The sequence below is a fragment of the Mus caroli genome, unplaced genomic scaffold, assembly GCF_978045245.1.
Source record: "Mus caroli unplaced genomic scaffold, Mus_caroli_1 scaffold_15, whole genome shotgun sequence".
NCBI classification, from domain to species: Eukaryota; Metazoa; Chordata; class Mammalia; order Rodentia; family Muridae; genus Mus; species Mus caroli.
Window position 1 is genome coordinate 13,369,723 of NW_028227270.1, and position 20,584 is coordinate 13,390,306.

The following is a 20,584-nucleotide window of genomic DNA, read 5'->3' on the forward strand; positions in this document are numbered from 1 at the left end:
GTGTGTCCAGCCTGCACCTGTGTGTGAGTGTCTAGCCTGCACCTGTGTGTGTCAGCCTGCACCTGTGTGTGAGTGTCCAGCCTGTACCTGTGTGTGAGTGTCCAGCCTGCACCTGTGTGTGAGTGTCCGGACTACACCTGTGTGTGAGTGTCCGGACTACACCTGTGTGTGAGTGTCAGCCTGCACCTGTGTGAGTGTCCGGACTACACCTGTGTGTGAGTGTCAGCCTGCACCTGTGTGAGTGTCCAGCCTGCACCTGTGTGAGTGTCCAGCCTGCACCTGTGTGTGAGTGTCCAGCCTGCACCTGTGTGTGAGTGTCAGCCTGCACCTGTGTGTGAGTGTCAGCCTGCACCTGTGTGTGTGTGTCCAGCCTGCACCTGTGTGTTAGTGTCCAGCCTGCACCTGTGTGTGAGTGTCCAGCCTGCACCTGTGTGTGAGTGTCCAGCCTGCACCTGTGTGTGTGTGTCCAGCCTGCACCTGTGTGTGTGTGTCCAGCCTGCACCTGTGTGTGAGTGTCCAGCCTGTACCTGTGTGTGAGTGTCCAGCCTGCACCTGTGTGTGAGTGTCCGGACTACACCTGTGTGTGAGTGTCCGGACTACACCTGTGTGTGTGTCCAGCCTGCACCTGTGTGAGTGTCCAGCCTGCACCTGTGTGTGAGTGTCCAGCCTGCACCTGTGTGAGTGTCCAGCCTGCACCTGTGTGTGAGTGTCAGCCTGCACCTGTGTGAGGTGTCCAGACTGCACCTGTGTGAGTGTCCAGCCTACAACTGTGTGTGAGTGTCCAGCCTCCACCTGTGTGTGAGTATCCAGCCTGCACCTGTGTGTGAGTGTCCAGCCTACACCTGTGTGTGAGTGTCCGGACTACACCTGTGTTTTTGTCCAGCCTGCACCTGTGTGTGAGTGTCCAGCCTGCACCTGTGTGTGAGTGTCAGCCTGCACCTGTGTGTGAGTGTCCAGCCTGCACCTGTGTGTGAGTGTCCAGCCTGCACCTTTGTGTGAGTGTCCAGTCTGCACCTGTGTGTGAGTGTCCAGCCTGTACCTGTGTGTGAGTGTCCAGCCTGCACCTGTGTGTGAGTGTCCGGACTACACCTGTGTGTGAGTGTCCGGACTACACCTGTGTGTGAGTGTCAGCCTGCACCTGTGTGAGTGTCCAGCCTGCACCTGTGTGTGAGTGTCCAGCCTGCACCTGTGTGAGTGTCCAGCCTGCACCTGTGTGTGAGTGTCAGCCTGCACCTGTGTGAGGTGTCCAGACTGCACCTGTGTATGAGTGTCCAGCCTGCACCTGTGTGTTAGTGTCCAGCCTGCACCTGTGTGTGAGTATCCAGCCTGCACCTGTGTGTGAGTGTCCAGCCTGCACCTGTGTGTGAGTGTCCGCACTACACCTGTGTGTGAGTGTCCAGCCTGCACCTGTGTGAGTGTCCAGCCTGCACCTGTGTGAGTGTCCAGCCTGCACCTGTGTGAGTGTCCGGACTGCACCTGTGTGTGTCCAGCCTGCACCTGTGTGAGTGTCCAGCCTGCACCTGTGTGTGAGTGTCCAGCCTGCACCTGTGTGAGCTGTCGGGACTGCACCTGTGTGTGAGTGTCCGGACTACACCTGTGTGTGTGTCCAGCCTGCACCTGTGTGTGAGTGTCCAGCCTGCACCTGTGTGTGTGTGTCCAGCCTGCACCTGTGTGAGTGTCAGCCTGCACCTGTGTGTGAGTGTCCAGCCTGCACCTGTGTGTGAGTGTCCAGCCTGCACCTGTGTGTGAGTGTCCAGCCTGCACCTGTGTGTGAGTGTCCAGCCTGCACCTGTGTGTGAGTGTCCAGCCTGCACCTGTGTGTGAGTGTCCAGCCTGCACCTGTGTGTGAGTGTCCAGCCTGCACCTGTGTGTGAGTGTCCAGCCTGCACCTGTTGTGAGTGTCCAGCCTGCACCTGTGTGTGAGTGTCCAGCCTGCACCTGTGTGTGAGTGTCCAGCCTACAACTGTGTGTGAGTGTCCAGCCTGCACCTGTGTGTGAGTGTCCAGCCTGCACCTGTGTGTGAGTGTCCAGCCTGCACCTGTGTGTGAGTGACCAGCCTGCACCTGTGTGTGAGTGTCCAGCCTGACACCTGTGTGTGAGTGTCCAGCCTGACACCTGTGCACCTGTGTGTGAGTGTCCAGCCTGCACCTGTGTGTGAGTGTCCAGCCTGCACCTGTGTGTGAGTGTCCAGCCTGCACCTGTGTGTGAGTGTCCAGCCTGCACCTGTGTGTGAGTGTCCAGCCTGCACCTGTGTGAGTGTCCAGCCTGCACCTGTGTGAGGTGTGGGAGGTCAGAAGACAGCTTTTACCAGTCAAGTGTCTCCTACCACTGTGAACCCCAGGGATTGAACTTAGGTCATCAGGCTTTCGGAGCAAGCCTTCTTGCCTGCGGAACCATCTTGCTGACCCTTACTTATCCTTTGGAAAGATCTACATTTATGAATAGTGCTAAATAGTATTTTTAAATGTTTACTTTGTAGATATTAATATAATTTTTTTTGATTTTGTCTCCCCACTTGTGTAGCCTGAGAGCTGCCCATTTTCTTCTTTTGATGTTCATATTAAAGTATTTGAATTTTGAAAATGCAATATATCTGAACTTTAAAAATATAGCTACCTCTTTTAGAGTTCTTGATAATTTTAATTTCAGCCCCAATACCAGATGCCTCGTGTAACTTGCCTATATACTCTTTTATTCTGGCCCTTCGCTCAGACAGCATGGGGTGTCTATAGGTAAGAATGTGGCAGTTAAAAGAGTTAACATACCACTAACCTTTGATCAGTAGGGGTTGGAACTAAGGGACTAATGTTCTCTTTCTGTCCCCTGGGTTAATAATTCAAGTTCATTCAGGCAACTGATGCACATTTGCCTTGCCTCCTCAGAAGGCCCAACCCCCAGTTCGGGAACCAGTAACAGAGTACATGCTGATCTGGACTTTCCTTTTTCCCACTTTAACTCTGCTGTGTTGAGTTCCTTTCCGCTGGGGTCCTTTATTCAGCCTCAGCTATATCAAAACCAAAATTGTCTTTAGCAGACATGAGCTCAAACCAGCAATGGTCAATACCAGGTCATTAAATTCAACAGGTCTGCTCATCTTGTAATCTGGCTGCACTTGGGTTATGCTGACGCAAAACAAGATGTTGATTGAGAACAGCACCCGCTGAAACAGTGTGCCAGATTGCTTGAAAACTTGGTGACCAAGACCAGCTCAAGGGAATAAAATACTGGAGAGCTGTTGAGGACTTGCCCAGGTCATTCAGAAACCCTGAGAAGAATTTTCACTAACAAGCTTGGTATAGCCTACAACTGTTGACCTCATGGAGTTAAGCGATTTTCTTTCCTGTGAGTTGTGTTGTAGCTGTACCAGTTGGGACTGGGCTCCATAAGCTGCCATTTTGATTGCTTCTAGTTCTCCATAATGGTCTTCTTCCATTGCAAAAGGGAGTTTCTTTGATGAGGGGTGAGGAGTACTCTTATCTGTGTGCATAAATACAAATGTTAAGAATATATTCAGAGGTCGTGCTGGCTTAATAAGGTGGCAAAAGTAGGTTGTACTCCAAAACCCATGGCTTCACTAGGGCTAGGTTGTTGGCTAGGTTTCTAGTAGCAGGCCTGGCTTTCCTCTGGTTGAGTGGGACGTAAGTCCAATTAGAGAGCTGTGGGTACATCAAGGTATGTGAGCCACTACTTCATGCTTGTCATGCCACGAAAGCTAGTTGTCAGGGAGAAGGCTTCCGTTACAGGTCAGATCCAGCTTGGGGGGTAGCTCAAGGTTGACTTTAATTTTTAAAGTGTGTGTGGGGGTGTCATTTCTAATGGAAAAATGAAAATAGTGCCTTTTGTTTAAAGCAGAGGCCATCATTTAGGCTTGTTCAGCTTATCTCTTTATTAAGATATTTTTATTTCACTTGTACTCAGAGAATAAAAATACATTTAGGTTTTAAATTTTGCTTTTCATCTTTAATGTATAAAGTTCTTCTTGACATGTACCAATAAAAATGCAGTGTTTTCTGAATTGCACAATTGGATATAGGGTGAAATGTTCAGAAGGGAAATGAAGTCTCTATGACAGGCCCTGTCTTCTTCCCGTCTATTTCTAGCTTTTCTATAATGGTGTATTTTGACAGTCTTTCCTTTTCAGACGGGAAGAAGGTATGTTTTTCTCCAGGACTGATAAGCACAAGGTTTCAGTAATTGTCTCCCCCCACAAAATCAGACTAATTACATTATCAGCTCTCACCAAATTACATGGCAATTCATCATAAAAACAAAAACATTTATTAGTGTTTGTCTAAAATAGCCTCACTAGTGACATCTTCTTAGCAGAGGGAGTTCTGCATTTTCATTGCTAGTTGGATGGTTTTACCACATTTATACTGTATAGTCATTTATAGTCATTTGAATTCTATAGTTTTTTTTTAATGCTGTGACATTATCACATTAGTGCAATACTTGTTAAAAAATTCATTTGTGTATTGGCAAAATATTTACAGGTAATAAGTTCAGTGATATATTCACTGAGTAGAAACATGGATTTACCTAAGGAAACATTATTGTTGCCTCTGAACAAGAGAGCCAGGGATCTAAAGCAGTCTTTCCATAGCAAGACCTGAGAAAGAGAGACAGAGACAGAGACAGAGACAGACAGAGAGCTTGAACATAAAATGGAAATGCTATTAGGCTACACCCAACCCAGTTTTGTTCAACCTAAGAGCTTTGCTAATTCCTGCCATGTTTATAAGATACCTAGGATAAAAGGAAAGCAATGAGTTGCCCCCCCCTCACACATGTACACACACACATACACCCCAACTCCCATTGGGTGGGGCACAGTCAGGCTTAGCAGCAAGCAGGTGTACCCACACAGCCATGTCTTAAGGAATGCTCTGAAACGTCTCACAAAGCCTGATAATTAAAGCCTTTGGGTCCCAGCATGAAAATAAGGAAGTGACCTATGAAATGAACTTCTACCTAGCAAGTGGAAAAGCATGAAGTCTCTTCTGGTGTCATCCTGTCCTAATTACTTGATTAATGGTCAGGAGCCAACCATCACTGTTGTGAAGTTTATACTTAAGCATGTGAAGGAGATGTCACTTTAAATAAGGGGATGATTGTCACCACAGAGTAGTTGGCAGTAGAAATTCAGTCACAACTAACTAACGGTTCCTAACGTTTTGAGTGTTCTGACATCTCATTCTTCCCTTTACTCCAAAGTTATTGGGTGGTATATATTCATTTACAGGGGTAAACTAATATTAGATCTTGCAGCCATCAGGTTTTGGAGGTTCTAGAATATGATGCCCTCTTAGATATCATGAAAACTACATTATAGTTCTTGAACCAGACCATGCCCAGCCTGTCTGGCCCAGTTGCTTTACAGTAGTCCTCCAAGCCCCACTGCCGAGTCCGAGGATAGTCTAGACCCAGCAGGGCCTGAGCTCACTTGCTTTGGAGGAAGACCAAGATTCCATCCCCGCTGAGCACCTTTTCAAGGGAAGCAGCTGCCTTTGAGAGTATTGGTGAAGAGACAGCTAACAGTGAGTCCCCGGGGAAGGAAGCTAAAGTTTGCTCCCTGAATACCTATGAGTGGCTGTTCTGTGGCAGAGCTTAGCAGTCAGGATGGATGCTGAAGGACCCTGACGGACGGCATCAGGGTCACCTCAGAGCTTGTACTTGGGAAAGTCACTTTTCACATGTGCCCAAAGTGGATCACTACAAATGTGAAAAAGACTCAGGAAAAGCAGAAGCTCAACAAAAATAACAGACACAGCCCTCTTTATGTGGGACAAAGTCCAAGAAAGGTGCTTTGGAGAGGTGAGAATGCACAGCTGCCTCACACCAAAACCACACACCATAGGTGAGAGCAGACTAACAGCTCAAGGCATCAGGGTTAGTAACAACTGGAAACTGGAAATCGGGGTTTCTGTAGTTAACATTGAAATCCTGAATACAGAAAACAAGTAAACCAATGCAGGGACGACAAGGAACACTTTGTTTTTTGTTTTTTAATTTGACAAAGCTATGGGGAAACGTGTGCTCTCATTCATACATAAAGATATAAAAGTTAGTGCTACATACAGGTTTTCCAAATACCAAAAAAACCTTTCTGAGCTAGAATTTCTGGTCCTGAGAAGGTATGCCAAGAAGTGAATGGCAAATAAGCTAAAATTTACATGGAGATGTAGTATTTATAAAATATGAAGTATTTTAAGCATGCCTCCACAGGGGTTGGGTGAATCTATCACACTCTTGTACACAATGGTTTGTCAGCTCCTAAGTAACCAGTGAGGAGAGTAATATGCCCATCTGTGGGCACACACACATATCTGAAGAACATGAACGGAAAAGTTATGAGCCAGTGTGCGCTGGGTTTGTTTTATTTATATTGACAAGTGTGTTTGTAAACAAGACACATTGTATTCATTTTGCAATATATAAAGCCAATGAAGGGAAAGGACATAATGATGGACTCCGGGCTTTTTAGCAGTGCAAATAAAAATCTAAGAGGTTTATGGTTTCTACTTCATGAATTTGTGTTTGTTTAGATTCCTTTATTTGTTTTAGAAGTATTTTGTAGGGAAAAGCAGTTTTCCTTGTGAGAAAGGGTAGTAAAAGGGACATTGTGCAGTTCTAAGTTTCCAGTTGTTAGGTAGCCAAAGGGCTGGCTGATGAAGTCAGTGCATAGCAACTGCACTCACCTGCTCACCTTCAGTCCCCAGCTGTGGTTTGTCTCCTCTTCCTATTCAAGTCTAAGCCTCAAGAACAGGTTCTGTGGTCTGGGGCTGCTGCATCTGTAGCATCTACAACAGTCCCTGGCTCAGAGTATTGAAGGACGTATCTCCTGGTGAGTTCCTCATTTGTGTTTGTTTTTTCTCTTCTGCTCTTATTTGTGGTGTGTATGTGAGTGAAAGTGTGTGTGTGTGTGTGTGTGTGTGTGTGTGTGTGTGTGTGTGTGTGTGTGTGTTATTGCTCCTGTTGTTAAAGGATAGAGGCACATGTTGACCTAACATGAATGTGGAGGGCAGAGGATAGCTTTGTGGGATCAGTTGTCTTTGTACCTTTACATAGTTTCCAAGGATAAAGCTTGGATCACCAGGCTTGTGTGACAAGAGTCTTACCCACTGAGCCACTTCTCCGGGTCCCCAGCAACTGTTTGGAGTCCCTCCCACAACCCCTCGTGAGAATTCTCACCTGACTTTGTTGTTTCATCTTCTAGTCCCATCAATGGGGCATCAGGGACATCATCCCTGAGCCTCTTTTAGTCCTGGCACCAATCCTAAAAGAAGCTCTCAACTCCACTGATACCCATTTGAGCTTGCACTCGGTTGCCTGACCTTCAGAGGCCACTGTATCCTAATTAATGCGTGAGCTCCTTCAAGTCCTCTTAGGAGAAGAGCTGTCACTGTGGTTCCTTCTACTCTTCCTTCATCCCTCCCACGGTATCGTTTCAGTCCGTTTCATCAGATGCTGCCCTTCAGAGAATTCCACTTCCCTTCCAGCACAGTTGCTTCGGGGAGCTCCAACTGCCTGGCTGCCAGCCCCAGTCACCTTGCCCAAGGCAGGTGCCACTGCTAAACTTTGTAATGTTTGCCTCTCTGACAGCTCTGCTTCTGGGTAATCACAGGTCACTGTCCCTGACCCCTGCCACTGTTTTTCCCTTACCTAGTAGCCTATCTTCGTACTCCTTTCTTCTCCAGTCCTATACTAGGAAGGGAGATGCTTTGTCTATTTTAGAAGGTGTATGGGTCGGGGGAGTTGTCCTGATTTCCATGGTAAATGCCTGAGTCGTTTACCCACCTGCTTTTCTGAACCACCTCTGCCTCTTTGGGAAGCATCAGTAGGTTTTCTGAGCTGTCGGTACCTGTTGTCCTGTTTGCATTGGTCTCGGGCGCTGTGGGTGGAATCGTAACCTGCCACACTTGCGTATTATTGCAGATGTGCTGCTCTGGATAAATGACTTAGTGTGCACTAGGCAGGAAATAGAACCATCATGATTACTTGTTTCTCTTGGGGGTAAAAAGCTTTGGGGGTCTAAAAAGTTGGCTGATTATTAAAGTTTCTTTCTTTAACCTAACTTAGGAACTCTGTATTTGAGTAGTGATATATTCAAAGCCGAATGCTTAATGATTGACAAGTGAAGATACACAAAGATACATTTTTCCCAATTTCGAAAGCATCATCTTTGCCACATTTATTTTTAAAAACTAATATAAATTCCTAAGAGTATAAATATCCTTTTTCAGTTTTCAAGAATCTATGGCATTTTTTGTTACTATGAAGAAAAGGCCTGTAAAATTATTTAGAACCATAATTTATTAATGATGAAATACAATTTATTCTTAATTGTTAAGTGTATAAATTTAGCTTTGCATGTGTGATACAGTGCAGTATGTGGAGCCAAGTTTATTCATTCAGCAAGTACGTGCTGACTTCACCTTATATGCTAGCCCCTGTTCTAGGCACTGTGTCTGAGGGACAAAGGGGGACCGAGCCAAAAAGAGCTGACAAGAACTCATTGCCTATGGCAACCAAACTGCATATATATTTGCCTTCTGCCTTGGCAACCCAACGTCTAGAAATCTACTCAATTATCAGACAAAGGCAATGGTGTGGCCACACAAGGGAGTTCCCAGAGACTAAAACGAGACCACAAAAGCATAGCAATATGGACTTAGTGCCACAACAGAGTTTCAAACAAGTAGATTAACAAGAAATTGATCGTATATGAATGGGAATGATAGCTGAAGGACGGCCAGATAGGTAATTTGCCTATTTTATGAAAAAAAGAAGAAAGTATATAGAAAACTCTGTTTTGTTTTGCCTTTGTTTGTTTGTTTGGCTTGGTTTGGTTTTTAAATAAAAGATTAGCCTCGGAGGGAGAGGCCAGTATGGCAGAGCAAGGGTGAGGCAAGGGTGAATTTTGGTGAGTATGCCGTTTTGCTTAATTTCACTGTGCAACAATCACTACATAGCTTGACAAAGGGAGCTCTCTGTAGGTTGTGGTCTTCTCTTTACCATGAGGCTTAGGTAGCCATATGAATAGCTGGAAGAAAAGCCTCCAGGCAGAAAAGGGGCCCAGTGACAACGGGGAAAGTGTCTGAAGAACACAGAAGCAGCCAGTGGGGCTGCAGCAGAGCAGAGAGAGCCATGATTAGAGGAGAAGAGAGCAGTCAGATCCCCTGACCCTCCTCATAGGCTGCAGGCCCGAGATGAAGTTACAGTAGAAGGTGTCTAGTAGATCCTTGTGGAAGAAAGAGGACAAAGGACAAAAATGACAAAGTCAAACAGTGACAGAGGCCCAGCAAAGCCCTGGCAAGCTCTTGGGGATCCTTAGCGCGTTTGTACTGCCCGTCTGGTTGGTGTGGCCTGGCTTTATGTCCTTGCCTGTCTGTTTCACTGGATAGGCTTCCCTTAAAGCATTAGCAAGGCAGCCCTCTGCTACTGCTCCATGCAACAGCATTGTGGACTGGTGTGAGCTGTCTTGTCACAGCTCCCCTTGCAGCTGGGAAGGATCTGGAGTCTCCTACATGCAAATCTAACGTAACTTATAATAAACCCATGAAAGGTTTGTTAGTGAGAACTGGCATGAAAAGTCAGCCTCTGTTGGCCACGAGGCCCAAGGAGACATGTTAGGAAGTGCCTGTAGTCCTAGTAAGAAATGCTGTTGGCAAGAGAGGTAGCGACAAATGCAGAGTTCAAGGTACAGTAGGAAGAGCTGGTAAGATTTAGTGCTGCATAGGTAGGGGACGGAAGGGGACACAGGGGCAGCTCTGTAAATATGCCCCTCCTCCTCTAACTTTTCCTACCCCCCCCTCCTGCCTCCACCTCCTCATCAGATCTTCCCACTAATGTGCACTTGATTGTGACAAAGCCTACTCCAAGAGTGATCAGTAACTTTCAAGGCTGTCTGTGCACGTTGTTGGCTGTTGCCTTGGAGCTGGCCTGTAGTTTAGCAGATGAGGATTGGGAAGAGAGGCCAGTGAAACACAACAGAGCTGCCAGGGGTCCAGAGAGAACAGATAGACAAGACTGCATTGGCCCCCAACTCTATGAGAGCCTTGTGAGTGGCTTGTGACAAGTACCTGGCAGCGGCAGGTGGAAGCAGATTCCTTCTTCAAGTACAGGCTAGACATGTGACCTTGTGGCCTGTGGACAGTTTGAATGAAACTGTCAAGTCTATTGGGCTAGTTTGACTTAGAGCTTTGGACCCTAGAAATCTGTCAGGGCTAAAAGTATAAATCTGAGATTGTTCAGCAATATGGAGATTTTTTAACTTGCAGCATGAAAAACAGTTATCCCTGAAGAGAGTATAGAAATAAGAGGGCCTATGCCTGAGTCCTCAAATACTTGAGGCCAAACTGTTTGGACACTTGGCCACAGAGGAGCTGAGTTTGGTAAAAGAACCTGAATGTTTTACAGACATCTCATTTGGTATATGAATGTGTAACACACATGTGCACATGAACATACCATGCACACACATACCTCTTTTTCTCAGTTTTTATCTCACCTTGGCCTCAAACCTCCCCTTCCCGCGCACTGAGGGCTGGCATGGCCTTGTCTTTGCAGCCATGGCTAAGGACATGCTTTGCAGTCGCTCGCTAAAACGGTGAGGTGGTCTGCTTGCCCCCCTCCCAAGCTTCCCACCCAGAGCACAGATGCTTCTCGGCCTCACCACCACTGTGGCTTTCTGGCCTGATGACTTCTTTCTGGCATTTCTGTAGAAACACCTATTTCATCTCTCTATTCTCATATGCCCGCCCCTCCCCCTCACCTCTCAGTCCAGTGTACACAGTTGCCATAGTCTTACTTTTAAAAAAATGAAGTGAACGTGGAAACCCTGTATTTATGTCTGCAGATTAAGCAAATAGAAATATAATGTAGCCCATTAAACATTAATTTTAAATAAACAACTGATTTTAAGTGTAAGTAGGTCCCATGCAGTATATAGGTCATAAATACTAAGCTATTGTTTGTGTATCTGAAATTCAAATTCACCTTTAAAACATTTGTATTCTTCCTCTGGAATCCTGTTCTTGCTTCAAAGTCTTCAGAATAAAACCTTAAAGTGTATTGCAAGAAATAGCATATTCTGAGTGCTATGGTCTCTGATTCCATTCGAGCATCATGAATGCCCAACACTGCTTTCCTCCTCAGCCCTGTGAGCATGCGCACACCTCTCTGACCTCTTGGTTCTCTGATTGATTTCTGCCAACTGGTTAACACTCAAATATTATCTTCTCCAAAAAATCATTTCTAGCCCTAGTTCCCTCAGTGAGACTAATATTCAGGAGATGGCCTTTTCTTCTGCATTTTCAAACATCCTTACACTTGAATACATTAATCCTTGTCTTTCTCACTAAAATTGTTACTTCTTTGAGCACTGGGTAAATATTGTATCCTTTAACTCCGCTCTGCACATGGTTCACATGAATGAGCCAAAGAATAATTGAATGGGACAGTAGGATCCCTAGGCCTTCCCTGATGACCGAACAGAACTTTCAGTCCTTGACACCCGTCTAGATCAGAATCACTGCAGGGTGACACCATGACTTATTCTGCCCTGCACACCAAGGACAGGTATAAGAACATAACCTTGATGTGAGGATGCCTGGTCTTTATTGACCGAGTGCATAGAAGAAGAGAGAGCAGGGGTCAGAGTCTCTTTAGCATCACAGTCTGCATTGTCCCTGCATCAAGTCCTAAGTCTGATGTGTGACCATAGCCTTTTTGTTCTCTGGGACAGCCTTCATATATGTGGCTTCTCTAACTCCGTGCATTGCTTGCCCAGCTCTTCTTCATCTCTCAACACAGAAGAGAACCTTTCCCCCTCCAGCAGCTGGCAGATGAGTCAGTAAACCTTAGCAGCCACTCATGGCGGCTCCTTCTCTTTTCTTCCTGGCTTTTGCTTCTCTGCCATGTCACTTTCTCGGAAGAAAGCCATGGACTTCCAACATTGTCTTTTCTTTCAGGGATTTTAATCCCTCCCCGCCACCCCCGCCTTCACATAAGAGAGCAACGTTTTCTTTGTCTCCTACCAGAGTAGTTCAATTAAATAAGACTAAAGCTAAGTAACTTTAATTATTTTCTATTAGTGTTTAACTGCTGAGTTTTTCTATTAAATAATGGTGTCTTTATCTCGGAGGGGTTTTTTTTGTTTTTTTTGTTTTTGTTTTTTTTTTTTAATGTATACATGGGGAAGTTCATTTCTTTTATTAAAGGAAATACCGACACAAAACTATTAATGACTGGGGTTCTGTGATGAGTTCGTTTTAGTGACATTTCAAGATTTAATTATTAATCTGGCTCAAGTTCAAAGACAGAAAACTCAGTGCCAGAAATTCCTAACCAGCAAAGAATATAAACAAACCTTACAATTGTCCCCTCAAATAACAAGAACCAGTGAGATTAACTTCTTGTAATTAGAGATGTTTGGGGGGGAATGCAGAAGAGAGCGTTCAAGAAAGCGTGTCAAAACAACAAACCTCCGTGTGTATTTTCATTGCTGTAATTGATCAGAGGATGTTTGCAGTGGATTTGAAAGTGCATAAATTAACTGTGACATTGATTTGGCAGAGGCACAGAAGTGATTGGCAGGAACACAGAGCGGAGCACCATGTGCTGGAGACGAAGTCCCTCCTGCTCTTCGGTTCTAATAGACGCCTTTGCAGCCCCGTACTAGCGTTCTAACCTGAGTGCTAAAGCTCATTTATTTATCCTTATGTGGGTCAGCCTAGCGTCACTGGTTAATATGTCAGCACTTTCCTTGGGTTTGTCTGAACACAGAATACTTTTGGAGGACCTATGTACCTCCCCTTTTTCTAGACTGAAAAGGGGATGGATAATCTAATAACTCACTGTGTCATCCCAACAGTTCACCTTATAGAATAAGGAAGGTCACTTAAACTGAGGGGCATTTTCAACACAGCGTTTGCTAGGATTGAATTTTTCTCTGCATGTTACGAAATTGATGTCAAAAAGAATTTCCAGGAGGTGGGATACAGTACAGTGGTAGTGGTGGAGGCCGAGTTCAACCCCAGCCTCCACACACACCCCAGTGTGCGTGTTCAGCTTACAGTGTTCCCGAGGGATGGATCTCTGTGGTATATTAATAATGTAATGTGCTCCCATCTCTGTGACTATCTGTAATATGGCATTCAGAAACATACTTCTGGCCAAATTTCGCTTTTAATCTGTTGATTAAATCCTTTTGTATTTGTAATTTTTTATTTAACTCAAAGGAAATACACATACTAAAATGTTTAATACGATTTTAAATTAAATGTTATTCTTTCACAAGTATAGTTAAACTTATAAAACAAAACTAGTGGAACTAGTAAAATTAAGTTTATCCTCTCTATGCCATATGGCTGATAAGAGATTAAAATGTACATAAATTTTAGAGAGTATATGTAATAATTTAAGCATTTTAGAATTATGTCTTTATGTGAGACCAAAATTTTCCTTGTATTTTTATTTTACATGTTCTCCTATATATAATGTCAATAACTATATTACAAGTATTGTAATTTTAAGTAGTAACATTTTATAAATTTCCATTCTCATTTTCTATATGTAGTATAATTTGAGCTTCATAAAATTCAACAACAGAAACAGTTTTCTTCCTATAGAAAAATGTAAGAATGGTGTGTGCCTGAATCTGACTGACTCCTAAGGCTCACTGGTTTATATATAAGAAGAAACTTTCTAATAATGAAGTGCTGTTAAACTTATTTGAGCCACATTTTGATTTTTCAGTATGTCTCTGCACCTACATTTGAACATACTTATGTATACTATACTTAGAAGTTTCAAGCCCTGGTAGCCACATGTGCCTCAGGAACCAGAGCTTAAACTTCAAAACCGGGCTCTGCCATGGCGTGTACAAGGCTCATGACCTCTCTCAGGGCTTTTGGTTTGTTTGTTTCCTGATTAGATTTCTAGCAATTTCAAAGCAAAATTGATAACGGCCTAACGAAAGACTGTCACTAGTCTGTCCTTCCACCTGTTTGTCCATGGGAAAACGGACATGACTGAGGGTGTGACCCAGTGGCAGGGTGCACGCTTAGCATGTACAAGGCCCTGGTCAGTCCCAAGATCCCCCCGCTCAAAATTATAACAATCATTTTGAAGGCTGTTATCATGGAACCTTTTAAATTTGACATGAGTATCTTATCGTCAGCATCACACATGCATATACATAAATGCATTACAGGAAAACTCCTTGATAGACTAAGTCTCAGTTGCTTGGTTTAAATATTTTAAAAATAAAATCTGGGTTGGGGTAGGATCTTGAATAACATAATGGAGACAACTGTCTATTCTCGTTATGCATATATCACATACACAAAATGTGAACAGTCTAGTGACCTATGTTGTTGCAGCGTATGCACTATTACTAGGTTTGCTGCTAACAGCGCTCCTAAATGTTCTTGTTAAGGACACAGACTTGCACTTCAGTACTCAGCTGCCCTCACTAGCACACTCAGAATTGTTCGTTTGCACACTTAATTCCAGTGGTGGCCTCGGAGTCAGAAGAACTTGAGGTGGAAGTCTCTGGATAATCTTTAGGACTTGCTCAGATATTTCTTGGCTTGTCCTTGTCCCCAGAACCCAGCAGTCATCGAAGCTTTGGTCCATCCATGGCAGCCTCGTCAGGGAGTGTTTGCCAGTTCCCCTGCCCCCCCACCTCAGATTTTACAGTTCTGTCCAAGTCTCAGCTGTACACTGCCTGGGTTTCCTTCGCTCTCAGGACACATTATTGTGAGGACCTTTTCTCTAGTCTGCCATTTGCTTTGCCTTCTCTTATCATCTACATTTCTATTACTTTTACTTCAGATTTCCTACAGCCATAACTGTATGGTAGAGCTGATTCCTCACCATTGTAGAAAATGCCTCTATTAGAATCTTACATAAAAGACTGATAAAGATAACTCTCCTGATGATATCATGCCTAATGTCTGTGACTGCGCTATATGTCAGCATATTAGTAGAGTGCATATTTAAGCCTTAAAAAAAAAAAACTTTAAAAGCTTTTTGGCATCATGATTCATGTATCAATTTGCACTGTTGAGTACAGCTACCCAGAGGACTCTTAGCAAGTAATGGCGTTACAGAGGACTGGACCACCTTTGGGGAGCTTGGGTTCACATTAATGAATGAGACCAGAAAAATAGCTACCGTCTCTGTCTTATGTAGCGAGCATTTTGAAGGCATTCAGCCTCTTCCCTTTTGCTGTTGTATCTCATCCTCCACGATGACGTTTAAGGTCACAATATTGACATATAAAATAACCTATAAATTCAAACAATAGGTAGCATTGACAGGTCTGTCAACTGTCACCAAAACAAGGCTCCATAAACAAAGCTCAGTGTATTGGCTACATGGGAATAAGTTCTGCTGCCTGTTTTATTAATGATAGTTATCACAGACACGTCATTCATAACCACACTTACGGGACAACTTAGCATACAGATTTTGACTGAGTTCAGTCTGTCTCCATTGTCAGTAGGGTTTCTTCTTTGAGCTTGGTAGGGAATAATATTCTTCAGCTGTTCACTCCATGAGACTCCATGTCGCTCTCCCAGGATGGGGTTGACTTTACTACCTGTGATTTCGTGATTGTTAATTCCATGACTTGGCTTCAGACTGAATCAAAAGACCACTGTTGATATGCTGCTCAAAATCCTATGTCAAGGGACACAGAAACTGGTGTGGCCCATGGAAGGCATGCTAGGCGGGTGCGTGCTTGTCCTTAGTGGAAGCAGGGAAGGCTTTAGCCTTGAGAATGTGAAATGTCCCCATAGGCTTGTGTGCCTGAACACTAGGTCCCTGGCTGCTAATGCTGTTTGGAAGAACAGGTGTGCGGGCGGCAGGAAGAGGGGGACGGAGGTGGAAATGAGTTGCTAGAAATGTGCTTCATAGTGAAGCCCAGCTTCCTGACTGCTCTCTACTTCCTGTTCTGCTGAGATGTGAAAAGCATGAGGCTTCCCAGCTGTGCACTCTCACATCCATGACCCTGCAGCCACGGCTTCTCTACCTTGACAGACTGTTTCCCCTTATTCTGTGAGCTGAAACAGCCTTCCTTCCCTGAAGCTGCTTGCCTTTTGCTGCCTATTGAGACACAGTGCTGAGACACAAAAGTAATGGTGGTCTGAGGGCTGCATATGGGATTAGCAGCCCTCCCTTCTCAGCTGTACTGTCCTGAACTTGGTCTGCAAAGCTTGAGGAGCTGTCGTGGTAGCAACACAATCACTGGACAGGGTTCTGACGGTCTTCATATTTTTCAAGAACTTGAAAGGAATGAACAGAGTTCTAGAATACCAACACCTAGCAAAGTGTGCAGAAACCCTGAGTTTCTGTGCAGGGAAGGCCTTCACTGCTGCTTCCCTGTGGGCTCGGCCTATTACCTGGGATCAGACTTCTCTATGTAGGACTTTACATTAGCTGAAATATTTCCTCTAATGTTTCTCATCTTCAGATTTGCTTGTGATCAGTTCAGCTTCTATTTGTCTGAAAATGTTTCTTGAGAAGAGTTTCACAGGATAGGGAATTCTATAACTGGTCTTCTTATTTGAGCACTTCAAAGCCGTTCTCTCTTCTTAGCACACTCACTAGTTCTGAGAGAACTCAGTGATTTCTGTCTCTCACGTCTGAGTGCCCCTTCCTCTAAAGATTCCCCTTTCTCCTCAGTTTTTAGCAGTTTGATTTTGGTGTGTGGTCATCCCAATCGGGGTCTGTTGAACTTCTTGGATATGTAAGTTTATATTTGTATCCCCTTTGGGTATTTTTGATTATTATTTCCATTGTGTATGTACATGGTGAACAACTTGTTACGGCCCCACCTCACTGAGGCTTTATTTTGTAAGCTTTTCCAATCCCTCATTTAAGCTCATAGCTTTTTAACTCTTTTCTTGTACTGTGTCTGATTGGCTGCTAAACAGCACTCAAGGTTTCCTGGCATGTACGTTTCCCCTCTAGTTCTTCTCTTGGTTCTCTTTGTTTCCTGTCTTCCCTCCTGCAGCCATTATAGCTGAACATTTTTATGCTCTAGCTGTAATGACATCCTTATTTGTTGGTTCAATCATTTCAAGGTCTATAACTCTGGGCTACATTTAAATCACACTCTCTCTTCTTGCTTGCATGGTGACCGCTAACATGGTCCTTTGTTTATAATGTGTGGGTTTTGTTATCTTTCCTTTTACTGAGGTTTGTACTGATGGACCATTAATTAGCATGTGATTCACCTCAAAGTTCTGAAGGATTATTTCTAAGTTATATTAGATAAACTCTAGTATACTCCAATAAGAAATTCTGTAATGGTGGAGATTTTTGTATCTGTCTTTTCCAGTGCAGTAGCCACTGTATACATTTGGCTGTTAAATACTTTGATTTCTAAATCTTATCTATTCTAAATAAGTTAAAGTCAAATAACATCTGGCTACTGCATTCAATAGCACAGTTCTAAAGCAAGCCTGCTCTTATGCTGTTTGCTTCTAATCCAAGCAGCTGGGCTCCTGGGGTCTTTACTGTTTGCCCAGGTGCTTCTACACTTCCTTGGGCTGATAGATCTTGAATGTCTCCTAATCCAGGGCTAGCTCCAGCAGTGGTCCATCTTTCTGCTCTGCTCTGCTCTGCTCTGCTCTGTTCTAAGACTTGGCCAGAAGTCCTCCTGGCTGGCTTTGTGAAGGCTCACATTATGCATACTCAGCAGGCATCTTTCTGAACACTAAAGTGGGTCCCTGTGCAGAGTCTAGAACTTGATAATCTGCCCAGTCTGCTCCATCTTCCTTAGTCTCCAGAGGCAGCTAACATTATGGCTTGAGCTTAGTGAGATGCCAAGTTCTCTTGGGCCCTAGCCCATGTGGCAGTCCATAATGTGTATCCAGGCAGAAATGCAGGGTAACAGGCAGTACCTCATTTTATCCCTCACCTTTCAGAAGTCACATCTGGGCTCTGAGCACTGTGTTTTGTACATTTCTCTACTTTTTTTTTTCTGTTTTTTTTTTTTTCTTTTTTTAACAGGCTAGTGTGGTACCAGTTGTGCACCATCTTGGTGGGAAATTTGAAGATGTCATTGTATCACCTCCTTTCGCTGTTTCAAAAGGACTAGGGTAGGGTAGGGTAGGGATACAGCCCTGTAGTAGAACACTTGCCAAGCTTGTATACACCCTAAGCTTAAGTCCCTACTAGGACAGGAGCTAAAAAGGAGGATGGCTGCAAGTTGGGTGTTTATTTCTTAGCACAGTGGAATAAGCAGTCACTCTCTTTAAATCAGCATGAGCCTTCGTTGTCAGACTGTTACCTACTGCACAGCCGCTGTTTCCTTAGGCTTGCTCTGTTTCAGAGCCTCTGCTGCTCTGATGATGACTCACTCACATCCCCTGTTGTCTCCTTTGTTCATTAACCTCTCTACTTTACCCTCTTGGAATTTACTCATCCTTTTAGCAACAGCTGTCTGAATTCTTAGTGCAGTATTTCATCTACTCCTGTATCTTTGAATGCAGCTTTGTATTTTTAAGAGATTGGGTCTCATTTAGCTCAGCTGGATAGGCACTGGCTAGGACTAGCAAGGACCTTGAAGTCTGAATTCTCCTGCTTCCACCTCAAGGAAGCTGAACTTACAGCCCTGTGTACCACCACCCGGTTCATGTGTGTGGTTGCATGACATCTTGTTAGAACACTTGTGTGATGGATTTCTTTTTGAGCTAGTTTGCTGCAGAGGAGGGGGTCACTTTCAGACTAACTCCCTGTGCTGGATTTAAAGTTTGTAAGAATCGTAAGTTTCCCTGGCCTGTTGGTATTGGGGTGGGGTTGGGGGGCTGTTTACACTCTCCCAGTTTACTTCACACTTCTTCCTCCAGGGAGCCAATCTTGAAACATGGCTGCTTTGTGCCTTTCTGATTCTGTGCCCTCTAGCTTTCTCTGCTTGTCTTTCTTGATCCTTGGAGCTTGTCCTCTATTTCCTCATACTCTAGTCTCTCATTATCATGTGAAGGATGCTTCTATCCTGCCTTCTCACCCTGCAACCCGAAAGGATTTCATTGCCTTTCTGAAAGGTCTATGTAATGATGCTTCTATGACAGTCTTGTACTCAGTGTAAAACAATAATAAAAGATTCACTGTAATTTTAGTATAGATCCCAGATAGAGCCAAGCTGCAACTTCCTGCCAATTGGCTGCTTTGAGGAAACACTTCCAGTAGTGAAGAGCCTCTCTGTAGCTCGAGCCTAGGACCTGCTGAACTTTCAGCTCTGGTCTCCACTAGACCACTCTAGGGACACAGAAGTAGATGGAGCTTAGATCAGCAATGCAGACGGTGAATTAGCATTCAGTGAATCCCACTGACACAGAGTGGCAGGTATGAGTAGCATTCTGGGATGCTCCAGCGCATCTTGCTCTGCAGTGGAAAAGCAGTCATGGCCGCTTGGCCTTAAGGCAGAAAGCAGCTGTGAAGCCTGGAAACTAGAGTAGTGTGGACTCTTAGGCAACATTGGTTTTACTTTTTAAGTAGTAAATATTTTTCTGTGTTGTCTCAGTCTTTCTCTTATAACATAAAATAAGGAATATTTCAGAATGATATGTAATTGAAAGCCTTTCCGGCCTGAGCCTGTTCATTAGCTACACATGTAACGCAGAATCTCTTAATATCTTGATTGACTTTGTTTCCATAAACCTTTGAATGATTTAAACTAAAAATTTAATCATGTTTCCCAATTATATCTGTGTGCAGGAAATACTAAAGAATGAAAAATACAGAGAAGAAATTAAAATAAAAAGCCAAGATTTTTATGAAAAAGATAAACTCGGTAAAGAAACCAGTGAAGAACTCTTGCCTTCATCTACTGCAACTCAAGTTAAAGGGCACGCCTCTGCCCCGTATTTTGGAAAGGAAGAGCCCTCAGTGGCTCCCACCAGCACTGGCAAAACTTTTCAGCCAGGATCCTGGATGCCAGAAGACGGCAAAAGAGAAAGTCAATGAATGCACTGTCCTAAAGTCATAGCATTTGTAAGGAGATGGCTATTTTAACAAATAAAAGGTTAAAAGTTGATCCCTTTGTATTTCCTGACTATAAACTGTGTTCCACAAAGCTTATTGATTATGTATAACATGATATTGTAAGTATAGAAGCCTAACTGTACTTAGGTTTGAATCCTACACGTGATCGTTTCCCTCCTTGATAACTATGCAGGCAAGTGTCATGCCACTTTACATACCCAGTACATGCAATGTCCCCGGGCTCAGGCGGGAACCAGCATTGATAAAGGAAGGACAACAGTGGGCTTTCAGCTGCTAAAAAGGGAGGGGGAGGGGAATTCTTATTTCAATAAGAGAACTTGGGACAGAACATATGATCCAAAGAAACTTTAAGTAATGAATAGTAGGTTTGCTGTCAGGTGATGCCGAACAGTCATGTGAATCTCCTACAGAACAAACAAGATACAATTCTAGCCTGATTATCATGTGCTGTGGGCCTTGTTTTAGAAATAAGGTCTCAAGTTTGGAGCTAAAACAAAAGGAGCTAAAACATCCAGAGACTGCCCCGCCTGGGAGTCCATCCCATAATCAGCCACCAAACGCAGAC

General features: G+C 44.1%; 1 protein-coding gene across 2 annotated transcripts in view; it reads left to right on the top strand.

The window, feature by feature from the left end:
- Ndufaf2 (NADH:ubiquinone oxidoreductase complex assembly factor 2) overlaps positions 1–20,260 on the top strand; it is a 158,602-nt gene extending 138,342 nt beyond the window's left edge. The window contains exon 4 of one of the 2 annotated variants that reach the window (XM_029468237.2): positions 19,732–20,067. In XM_029468237.2, the coding sequence (XP_029324097.2) occupies positions 19,732–19,980 (249 nt within the window). In that variant the 3' untranslated portion in view covers positions 19,981–20,067. Of the gene's footprint in view, positions 1–19,731 lie in introns of both variants that reach the window. The other variant, XM_085830852.1, reaches the window with a different exon arrangement.
- The last annotated feature ends 324 nt before the right edge of the window (positions 20,261–20,584 follow it).